Source organism: Erythranthe guttata, chromosome 6, assembly GCF_056151865.1.
Source record: "Erythranthe guttata isolate IM_541 chromosome 6, IM_541, whole genome shotgun sequence".
Lineage (NCBI taxonomy): Eukaryota > Viridiplantae > Streptophyta > Magnoliopsida > Lamiales > Phrymaceae > Erythranthe > Erythranthe guttata.
The window spans coordinates 9365170-9377510 of record NC_142538.1 but is presented as its reverse complement, the minus strand read 5'-3'; the positions used below and the strand labels follow the sequence as shown (position 1 = coordinate 9377510).

Sequence of the window (12341 nt, the reverse complement as noted above, 5' to 3'; positions counted from 1 at the left end):
TCGGCCCACTTGCAGGGTGTGATGGTCCACAAATATCACCATGAATACGTTGTAAAAACGATGGTGATTCATAACCGACCTTTTCAATGGAAGGTTTTATAATGAGCTTTCCTTGTGAACATGATTCACAGAAATATTTATTGGACATCAAGATTTTTGTATCTTTTAATGGATGTCCTTAGTATGTTGTACAATCCTACGCATCATAGTCGTTCCTGGGTGACCCAGTCGAACATGCCATAACCCGTGTATATCGGGATTAACAAGTTTCCATGGCATAGTGGCGTAGGATTCGAAAGCTCGAATTTGGACACAATACAGTCCAGAAGTTGTCGTTTCGAACTTCTCATGAACAATTCTTTTGTCCATGACATATGATGTGACGCATAGACACTCCACAATATTTTCAGCTAGTGTCTCTAAATGATACCTATTGCGTCTCACATCTTTAAAACTCAGTAGATTCTTGTTTGATCTACTGGATTTCAGTGCATTTTCAATATGCAAATTGGTACCATAAGGCAACACAATTGTTGCGTTCCCAGAGCCATCTATTATTTCCGCGGAACCTACTATGGTTTTAACTTCTGCCTTGCACAAAGTCAAACTCGAGAAATATTTTATTATTTAATATTGAGTGTGTAGTTGCACTATCGAGTAGGCAATAGTCATATTTGTCCATATTTTTCATGTACGTGTATCAAAATCAGCTCGACCTCGGGTATTTATCCTCCAAGGGAGACGTGTACCACTACAACAAAATATATGTATTAGGACACTTAGTTTGAGATACTTTTTTACAAGCGTCCCGAAAATATGATATTAGGACACTAATAATTATATATCCCAATAATAATATTTATTGGGACGCTTTATATTCTATATTAATAAAACATATTAAAAAGAAATACGAGAAGTCTCATTTTATTCACGATTAAGTCTCCTATTTTCTCTTCCATCTCTGTTTTCTTCTCTTAACCGACGTGGGTAGCTACAGTCGCGTTCGGGCTATGGATATCACTCCTAGTGGGACAACGCGTAATCCTGTGGCTTCGTGGAGATGAGAATTAGTTGGGGTTCTGTAGAGGGGAAAAGAGAAAAAGTCGATCAACGGCGGCCATGGATGCACACCGCTTGTTCCTATGGACTGCCGCATGATAAATTTTGCTTATTATCCGATCCAGATCTAAGTTATGCTCATCAAAAGATCAAAGGTATGAATATTTTCTCAATTTTTTCATATCTTTCATTTTTCCTTCACGTCTGTTCTAAACCCTAGGTTTTGGAAAATTGAGTAGTTATGAGATTATTGAAGAAACCCATTCTCCATTTCAAGTGAAAATTATAATTGAAATTCAACATTTTTGATAAATTTGGTTTGTTAATTTTGCTGATCTTTTCCCTCTTTTCCTTGTAAAATTAATATGCCTAAATATTTTTTTTTATTAACCGGCTCAATGAATTTTTTTATGGGTTGATTCTATTCTTTATTTTACTATCTTCCGGACCAAATTTATAAATGGAAAAACCGTTCTTGATCAGTAATTGAAAAGACTAGTAGTCAATTTTATGGAAGAAATGCTATTTGATCTTTTTTTTTAATAAGAATCCATGGTATGTAAATTTTGATTATTTTGTCCTAATTTTGTTCTGGTCTCATAACCGTTGATACTGTTAACGGTAAAGAATACGATTCGTATTGAAGTCATTTTTTGTAATTTGTTTCTAAGTTTTGTTGCCAATGTTTTGGAGCACCTGATTGTTTAAATTGTTATACATTTGAATGATCTTTTTTACCGCTTTCAGGAACTTCTCATACTTCTCCAGTCAAGAGTTATTCTATTCAACAATGTTCTGATTCAGTGGGAGCATTACAACTGCTATAGATATTTACTTTTTCAAGTGTGCAAGTTCTCTACTCACTCTATTTTGAATCTCTCTGCTATTGATAGTATTTGATCTCGGGCACGAAACAATTCTATGCTTCTTGGTTGTGGTTTTTAACATGGGTATTTTTTGTTATTCATCAGGCTCCAAACAAGAAGATTCTTGGGCTTTTCTAGATATTCAAAATAGTTGGTGTTTCAGTGTAGAATAACTTTCATTGACGCAATCGTGGTATCTCATCCATAAAGGGTTTTGCTGTAGGGCTTGTGTTGAGCGCATGTTTTCTAGAAATGTCCTGTTAATTAATGCCGTCAATTCCATTGGTTCGTACAGAGGAAATTCCTGGTAAGACCTTCTTCTGGTGACGTTAAATGAATACTTTGTGTAAATAATTATGTGCTGGTTGTTTTTGCTGGTTTATTAGGGGTTGCAATTTTCAAATATGATTTGTTAGTTATTAGTATTGATTGTTGATTAGATAATAGATATGTTATTGCATATTCTAGCTTGAGATATCCAGTAAACTGTTTACTTATTTTAGTTTTTGCCTTAATTGAACTTGGCAATGCTCTAAGATTATGCACGTGTGGATATACTTTTTATTTTTTAAATGCATGCTGATGAACTGTGAATTGAAAAATTTGATGACAATATATAGCTCATTTCAATTTGTCTGTAGCAATAGTTTAATGCTGTATAAAATGATAATAGACTTGTTTATGCAAACCTATATCCTTAACATTTCCTATCATTTATATCCGTTTCGTTCTTCCAAGAAGAACTTATAATTTGTGTGGAAGTTTAATAGTAAGTATATTTTCATTGAACTGTGTTCACTCGATGGAAATTCAACAACTCTTCTAAAATAGACGAATTAATAACGTGTTTTCCTTTGATTGCCAAAAACCTTGTATTATGAATAATATCTATTGACACGATGCATCTTGTGGTAACAGGAATAGGCGAGCTAAAAAATATACTTGGTGCAAGGGTTACAAAGCTCAGGTCTGTGTTTGCAATTTAAATCTCGTTTTTACTTCATATATTTAGTTAGCAAGTTTCCAGTTCAAATAATGTTTATTGCTCACACAGGAAAACGTGAAAGCAAATAAAAGGTGTGGTCAACTCTCCTTATCAGATAGGAAATTACACCAGTTGATTACAGGACAATACCAAGTCATGAAGCAAGTTGTAGATTGGTTGGGCACATATTGGTTCATTCTGCCTACTGCTAGAGAAGGACTTTGTATAGTATACAAATATTAGGGATAGATAAGATTTTTTTTCAACCACATCGGAATACATATATTGACTTAGTTTGTTGAATTAAATATGAATGGAATACATATATTGACTTAGTTTGTTGAATTAAATATGAATTTTTATGTATGGATTTCACTCTTATATATTTTAATAAATTTTGACATCAAATATTCGTTTACTGTATGAATTTAAGGGTCCTAATTTTTAGTTTTTTGGGATACTGGAAATTGTATCTGATACATATTTGTGATACATCTAAATGTCCCATTACGTTCTTTATGGGATATTTATATTTGTTTCAAAATCATATAAGGACGAATGTAAATGTCCTAATACTATGTCTGTCGGGACATTTAATTTTGTCTCCAACTTTATCGTAACAAATATATTTTTCCTATCAAGTGTCCCGATAAAACACTCTGTAGGGACGCTTCAAGTGTCCCTAACTTTATAGGACACACATACTTGCGACATTTGCAACAATTGTCCCTAAAACTCTAAGTGTCCCAAGATGTACCTTATTGGGACATTTATCCGTGCCCTAATATCCAGTTTTTGTTGTAGTGTACATGTGGGTTTATTCAAAACAACTCAATCTTTGGAATCACACCTTCCAAGAGATATTTATATACAGTGGGTACAAATATAACCCAAAATCCTTTAAATTTGAACTTGTGATTAATAGCCTCTAAGTTGGCTTTTGACGGGTTTTAACTCGTCTAGTGACTCAACGAGCTTCAGGCTCGGAGATATTTTCAAATATTTGGCCTTTAAATCGGCTTTTGACGGATATTATCACGTCTTGACTCAACGAACTTCAGGCTCGGAGTTATATTTATGATTTAGCCTATAAATCGGCTTTCTTGTCTCAACGAGTTTAGACTCGGAGTTATATTAACGATTTAGCCTCTAAATCGGCTTTCTTGTCTCAACGAGTTTAGACTCGGAGTTATATTAACGATTTAGCCTCTAAATCGTCTTTCTTGTTTCAACGAGTTTAGACTCATAGTTATATATCAGCAACAATTCAAATAGTATACAATGAGCTGTAAATGTATATACACGAATCCATCATATCCTTTGAGAAATAATAGCGTATAAAATACTGAAGTATTCGCTAATCATTCTCGTTTGTCTTTTCGACAATAGATCGATGATCTGGATTTTCGTATAATAAAAAAGAAAGAAGAATACGAAAATAGCAAATCCCTATCGAGCAAAACCTCGTGCTGATATATACAGTGGGTACAAATATAACCCGAAACCCTTTAAATTTGAACTTGTGATTAATAGCCTCTAAGTTGGCTCTTGACGGGTTTTAACTCGTCTAGTGACTCAACGAGCTTCAGGCTCAGAGATATTTTCAAATATTTGGCCTTTAAATCGGCTTTTGACGGATATTATCACGCCTTGACTCAACGAGCTTCAGGCTCGGAGTTATATTTATGATTTAGCCTCTAAATCGGCTTTCTTGTCTCAACGAGTTTAGACTCGGAGTTATATTAACGATTTAGCCTCTAAATCGGCTTTCTTGTCTCAACGAGTTTAGACTCGGAGCTATATTAACGATTTAGCCTCTAAATCTTCTTTCTTGTTTCAACGAGTTTAGACTCAGAGTTATATATCAGCAACAATTCAAATAGTATACAATGAGCTATAAATGTATATACACGAATCCATCATATCCTTTGAGAAATAATAGCGTATAAAATACTGAAGTATTCGCTAATCATTCTCGTTTGTCTTTTCGACAATAGATCGATGATCTGGATTTTCGTATAATAAAATAGAAAGAAGAATACGAAAAATAGCAAATCCCTATCGAGCAAAACCTCGTGCTGATATATACAGTGGGTACAAATATAACCCAAAACCCTTTAAATTTAAACTTGTGATTAATAGCCTCTAAGTTGGCTCTTGACGGGTTTTAACTCGTCTAGTGACTCAACGAGCTTCAGGCTCGGAGATATTTTCAAATATTTGGCCTTTAAATCGGCTTTTGACGGATATTATCACGTCTTGACTCAACGAGCTTCAGGCTCGGAGTTATATTTATGATTTAGCCTCTAAATCGGCTTTCTTGTCTCAACGAGTTTAGACTCGGAGTTATACTAACGATTTAGCCTCTAAATCGGCTTTCTTGTCTCAACGAGTTTAGACTCGGAGCTATATTAACGATTTAGCCTCTAAATCGTCTTTCTTGTTTCAACGAGTTTAGACTCAGAGTTATATATCAGCAACAATATATTCAAATAGTATACAATGAGCTATAAATGTATATACACGAATCCATCATATCCTTTGAGAAATAATAGCGTATAAAATACTGAAGTATTCGCTAATCATTCTCGTTTGTCTTTTCGACAATAGATCGATGATCTGGATTTTCGTATAATAAAATAGAAAGAAGAATACGAAAATAGCAAATCCCTATCGAGCAAAACCTCGTGCTGATATATACAGTGGGTACAAATATAACCCAAAACCCTTTAAATTTAAACTTGTGATTAATAGCCTCTAAGTTGGCTCTTGACGGGTTTTAACTCGTCTAGTGACTCAACGAGCTTCAGGCTCGGAGATATTTTCAAATATTTGGCCTTTAAATCGGCTTTTGACGGATATTATCACGTCTTGACTCAACGAGCTTCAGGCTCGGAGTTATATTTATGATTTAGCCTCTAAATCGGCTTTCTTGTCTCAACGAGTTTAGACTCGGAGTTATACTAACGATTTAGCCTCTAAATCGGCTTTCTTGTCTCAACGAGTTTAGACTCGGAGTTATATTAACGATTTAGCCTCTAAATCGTCTTTCTTGTTTCAACGAGTTTAGACTCAGAGTTATATATCAGCAACAATATATTCAAATAGTATACAATGAGCTATAAATGTATATACACGAATCCATCATATCCTTTGAGAAATAATAGCGTATAAAATACTGAAGTATTCGCTAATCATTCTTGTTTGTCTTTTCGACAATAGATCGATGATCTGGATTTTCGTATAATAAAATAGAAAGAAGAATACGAAAATAGCAAATCCCTATCGAGCAAAACCTCGTGCTGATATATACAGTGGGTACAAATATAACCCAAAACCCTTTAAATTTAAAGTTGTGATTAATAGCCTCTAAGTTGGCTCTTGACGGGTTTTAACTCGTCTAGTGACTCAACGAGCTTCAGGCTCGGAGATATTTTCAAATATTTGGCCTTTAAATCGGCTTTTGACGGATATTATCACGTCTTGACTCAACGAGCTTCAGGCTCGGAGTTATATTTATGATTTAGCCTCTAAATCGGCTTTCTTGTCTCAACGAGTTTAGACTCGGAGTTATACTAACGATTTAGCCTCTAAATCGGCTTTCTTGTCTCAACGAGTTTAGACTCGGAGTTATATTAACGATTTAGCCTCTAAATCGTCTTTCTTGTTTCAACGAGTTTAGACTCAGAGTTATATATCAGCAACAATATATTCAAATAGTATACAATGAGCTATAAATGTATATACACGAATCCATCATATCCTTTGAGAAATAATAGCGTATAAAATACTGAAGTATTCGCTAATCATTCTTGTTTGTCTTTTCGACAATAGATCGATGATCTGGATTTTCGTATAATAAAATAGAAAGAAGAATACGAAAATAGCAAATCCCTATCGAGCAAAACCTCGTGCTGATAACGTGTTATAGAATAAAAAATATAATACAATAGTATATATATATAGTATATATATATATATATATATATATATATATATATATATATATATATATATATATATATATATATATATATATATATATATATATATATATATATATGAGATATACTTTTATACTGTAAGTGTTCAGAATACAAAATAATAGATGATGCATTCGAGAGAGAGAAAATGTGGAATTGCTAATGAAAGCTGCTATGTTTTCATTGCTAAAATGGGTATTTATACACAAATTTATTACAAGCATTGTCATGCTTTATTTCACTAAGCAATTGCTAAAAACATGACACGTATTTCATCATGGAATAATATTGAGCTTTGATATATATCTTGCTTTGTCATTCCTTAGTCCATAAAGTAATTAAATATAATAATAAATGTTTATTGTAATTATTATTTTTTACATATGCCCTCTTTTGTTTTGTTTTTTTTTTTTTTTAATTTTTTTAATTGTTTATTTAATTTTTTATTATTTTAATTTTTTAATTTATATATATATATATATATATATATTTTTCATTAATTCAAATTTTGATAAATTTACTGTACTGAATTACTACACATGACTATAGTATGCTACAAGTTATATAGTCATGTATAGTTTTATGTAGTCATGTATTGTCTTTTTGCCCCAAAATTCATCTACAGCAACAACAAAATTCTCAATTTGGACATTAATATTATAAATCAACTAACCAACAAAAAAGAAAAATACAATCACATGCATATATTCTTCAAACATGAACAAGTATTACTTAACATTAAAAAACATATAGCATGCATATAACTATATGTGACTATAGTTATCTACAATTATCTATAGTTATGTATAGTGACATAAAGTCTGGCGTACTGTAGCAAGAATGCAACTTCACATGACACTTTTCTGTATCTTATTCTTTGCATCTCATAAAGTTATACAAATAGCAAAACTTGTGAGAAAAAAATACGAATTAAAGAAAACGAAGAACAAAAATGGAACACGCAAATTACATTACATGAAAATTTTTAAAATACAAAAACAATGAAAAACATTTCTTTTGACTAATTTACTTTAGTGAACTATAATATCATTTAGTCAACTATAGCCTCATGTAGTTATGTTCTTTCTTGTTATTACATGTGACTATATAGGATTACATGTGACAATATATATAAATAAAACTCATCTACACGAGCAAAGAAAAAAGGTTGTAAACCACGTACTCCAGACAGCAAAAAAAAACAGTAAACCATGTTTGTAACATTCATATACAAACGAAAGATTAATTTTCATCATATAAATACAATAAGTATATACAAATCAAAATATATACAAACCAAAAAAAAAAAACAAGAGCAAAACCTCAAACCACCGTTCTTCTCCACCGCCCAACTCAAGGAAAACAATTCATCAAGCAATTTATTAAGGAAAAAAATACCTAAACAATTGGATAAATCATCATTCTAATAAATCGGAAATATATATTTTTTCACATAGTTCGAATTTAATACAAGTGCCAAACATCAATCTAGAAACAATCGAAAACTACAACAAATTACCTCATTATTTTTCAAGGGACGAGTTACAATCTTGCCAAGCCAGAAACTCGTGCAGCGGAATACGGATTCCCTTCGCCGATTTGGCCGGAATACGGATCCTGTTCTTCGGCAATACTAATCGTCGTCGAAATACGGATCCCGTGCGGCGGAATATGGATCATGTTCTCAGCATAGGGGAACACCGGCGGCGGGCAGCGGCAGATGGAGCAGCGTCGACGGGCGGCGGCGAAGAGAGCAACATCAGCGGGCGGCGGCGCAAGTCGGGGGAGGAGTAGAGGTGGGGCGCAGGGCTGTGAGAGAGAGAGAGAGAGAGAGAGAGAGAGAGAGAGAGAGAGAGAGAGAGAGAGAGAGAGAGAGAGAGAGAGAGAGAGAGAGAGAGAGAGAGAGAGAGAGAGAGAGAGAGAGAGAGAGAGAGAGAGAGAGAGAGAGAGAGAGAGAGAGAGAGAGAGAGAGAGAGAGAGAGAGAGAGAGAGAGAGTTAGAGAGATGAAGAGAGAGGGATGGAGATGTAACGGCTGAATGAGAGGAGAGAAAATACTAGAGTTTGAATTAAAATTGAAATTAAAAGGGTAACATAGGTACTTCAAGTTGCTCAGGGGTCTCACTGATTAAGATTAAAATTTTGATTTTTGACTAGGTGCAAAAAATTATTGGATCTATCCCTATATATTTTCAAAATTAGGTTATCCCTAGGGATGGCAATTTGACCCGCCCCGACGGATTCCCGCCCCGCCCCGCCCCGAAATTTGCGGGTATTACCCGCCCCGAAAAAAAATGGGGCGGGTATGGGGATTGAAATTTTTTTTTGACCAGGTACGGGTACGGGGATGGGTTTGCCTATACCCGCCCCGTACCCGTCCCCGTACCCGCCCGCATTATTTATATATATAATATATATTTTTTAATTATTATATTAAATATAAATAATTAAATAGTAATAATATATTAAATATTAGTTAAAAAAGGGGATTTTGAGGTTTCATTATATAATTAAATATTAGTATTATAATTAAATATTGATTTATTTGTTGAAATAAACTTTTAAATTATAAGTAAATTGCATATTTATTTAATTAAAAAAAAAATAGACGGGGATTTTTACCCGCCCCGATATCCGCGGGGATTTTATGGGGCGGGTATGGAGATTCTTTTAATACCCGTGGGGATTTTTGACGTGGATGGGGATGTGGATTTCCATAGCGGGGCGGGGATGGGGATTGCAAAACTCGCCCCATACCCGCCCCATTGCCATCCCTAGGTATCCCTCATTATCCCTTATAAATTTGTGTTTTGAGTATTAAGAGCATCTCCAAGAGTGTAATGTAAACCTATATTATACACAATATGAACAACAAATTGTAACTTTGGCTAAATTGTAACTTTGGCTTCTCAAATTTGAGAAACCAAAACTACAATTTAGCTAATGCAAAAGATATTAAAATAATATTATATTGTTCTTTATAATATATTTAGCATTAAAAATTATTTTATATTGTCTTTTTTTTTTGCAAATAAATGTACTAAAGATGAAATTTATTATTTTACTTAACATTAATAATAAATAAAATTAGAAAAATATTTATCATTTTAATTAACATAAAAAATATTTTCTAATGAATTATAAATTTTTAATGTTTATTTATATATATCAATTAAGTTATTGAAATTTCTTTTATCAAATTTAAAATTATTTTTGTATACTTATTAATTAGTATTATTAGTTATTAGTATATTAACTAAAATAAAAGTCAAATAATTTTGTAAAACAAAAATTATTAAATATTCCACATATAAATATATTGTTTAGAATAATACACATTTTTATTAATATTTAATAATAATTGAATATCATGTAGAAATTATTTAATAAAAATAATTAAATATTATAATTGTGTAAAATATAAACAATATTGTTGGAGTGCAATGTTAAAAGTGAAGTGCTAAAACACTGTTCATTGTGTATAATATAGATATAGACAACCATTTTTAGACAAACTGTTGGAGATGGCCTAACATCTTTTATATATTATTTTAACATTATAAAAAATTAAAAAAAATCAATTAAATATTATAATTAAAATAATTATTAAAAAAATCGGTAGGTTGATAATATTTACCCACCGACTTTTGAATAAATTGAAAATTATCGGCCGACGCATTTATATATGGGTCGGGTTAAAATTACATGTCCGACACAAAATCATTAACCGAAAGAAGCAGTGGAAAGTGGGTCGATTAAGCGATAAAACTGACCCATGCCCAGCCCTACACCATTCATTTAAATAACCCAATTGATTCTACAATTGGTTTTCTTTTCTTTTTTGTTAAATAATAATCAATATGACAATGCAAATAATTTACTTCCGCAAGCATAAAGTCAAAAGAATTTCTCATTGCCAAAAAACAGAAAAAAAAAAAAAAAAAAAAAAAAAAAAAAAAAAAAAAAAAAAAAGAAAAAAATAATCATCTTCACTGGTCATCCGTCATCATCGTCGTCGTCAGGCTGCACCGACTGGCGAAATTCAGCATCCATTAAAACCCCATCTATAACATACACCACCACACTCCCCTTTCTCAAACCCTTCTTCTCCGAAGCAACTCCGTTCACCACCACTCTTCCCTTCAAATCCTTCCTCACAACCAAATCGAACCCCGATATCGAACCGTACACTCTCTCCAAATCCAAATCCAATTCCAAATCCGCCGTACTAATCCACCGCGGCACCGCCGAAAATCCCAACACTCGCGTCAGCGTTGCGTAGGAATCGCTGTCGTTCCGGTCCAACCTCAAGTCCCGCCGGAACGCTTCTTCCGACGGCAGAAACAGGGTGAAAGCGAGATCTTCAGGTAACATTCCGATCACCGTTTCCCCCAATTCGCCGATTGAGGGTTTCATTACTGGTTTGGGGGAAGAGGAGATTGTTGAGGTGAGCTGAAGAAGTGCTGAGATGATTTGAACGATGATGAATGAAACGGTGACGATTATGCAGATTAATTTAACTGGGTTCTTCGAAGCCCTGATTTTTCTTCTTCTCATCATCTTCTAGGTAGAGAATGATGATAAATTTTACATTTACTTGGAAAAACTAATTTTGATGAATTATATTTGGGTTTTTTTTTTTACCCTTTTACAAATGGACATAGCTGGGTTAACTCGGATCACGTTATGAGTCGTCAACTGAGTCGGCGCTGGTCAACTTAAAAAACGTTGTGTTGACTTAAGTGGAATTTTTTTAAATTTGAAAATTTGTTGTCTGAATTACGAAAAGTGGATCAAGAATAGGATGAGTTCTTGAATCTTATGAGGTGTTTCAAATAAGTTTAGTCAAACATACTCTAAACATTGAGAATATAAATTGTATATCCGACAAAAAGCACTTCATCCCATGATTTTATTTTAATTACATTTTGTTGAATTATAAGTTATGTAATATGGAAACTTTAAATGTTTAATGTTTTCGCGTTTCGAAAACTCCAGGACATCTGTAAGAGCACCTTATAGCTTGTTTTGCAATTTTAGAAAAATTAAAAACATGTTTGAATTATAAAATTTCAAATATTTTTGTTGTTTTCCTAATTATTTACATGATTTAACGATCAATTGCATATTGATAGTTGATACCTGATAGCAATGTTGTTAGAACCGGACCGGACCGGCCGGTTCGACCGGTCCGACCGCGACCCGCGATGAAAACGGTCCGGTCCAACACTGAAACCGGGCAAATCAAAAACCCGGGTCAAATGTCAAAACCCCGGTCCGACCGTCTGAAACCGGAGAACCCGCAAACCGGTCTATGACCCGGGTTTTCATACAAAATGTTGAGTCGGACGCTGTTGGTGGCGGGATTTGGCCGTAATTCGTCGAGGGTGGCCGGATCTGGGTGGAGTAGGCCGTGGGTTGTCGGAATTTGACGGATCTGGCCGTGGATT

At 33.6% G+C, this 12341-nt stretch overlaps 1 protein-coding gene and 1 long non-coding RNA gene across 4 annotated transcripts; one reads left to right on the top strand and one right to left on the bottom strand.

The window, feature by feature from the left end:
• The first annotated feature begins 958 nt into the window (after positions 1 to 958).
• LOC148770108 (uncharacterized) lies at positions 959 to 3302 on the top strand. Of its 3 annotated transcripts, XR_016031549.1 has the most exons (5): positions 983 to 1214; positions 1807 to 1902; positions 2031 to 2232; positions 2844 to 2892; positions 2980 to 3302. It is a non-coding gene; the product is annotated as an uncharacterized LOC148770108 (long non-coding RNA). The 3 variants fall into 3 exon arrangements; XR_016031548.1 differs by having other exon boundaries at positions 959 to 1214; positions 1807 to 2232; XR_016031550.1 differs by lacking the exon at positions 1807 to 1902.
• A 7527-nt stretch (positions 3303 to 10829) lies between these two features.
• Positions 10830 to 11718, bottom strand: LOC105953597 (Fasciclin-like arabinogalactan family protein). The gene has a single exon (XM_012977269.2). It carries the CDS (start codon positions 11449 to 11451, stop codon positions 10888 to 10890), a length of 564 nt encoding a protein of 187 aa, XP_012832723.2. The 5' UTR covers positions 11452 to 11718; the 3' UTR covers positions 10830 to 10887.
• Between the last annotated feature and the right edge of the window lie 623 nt (positions 11719 to 12341).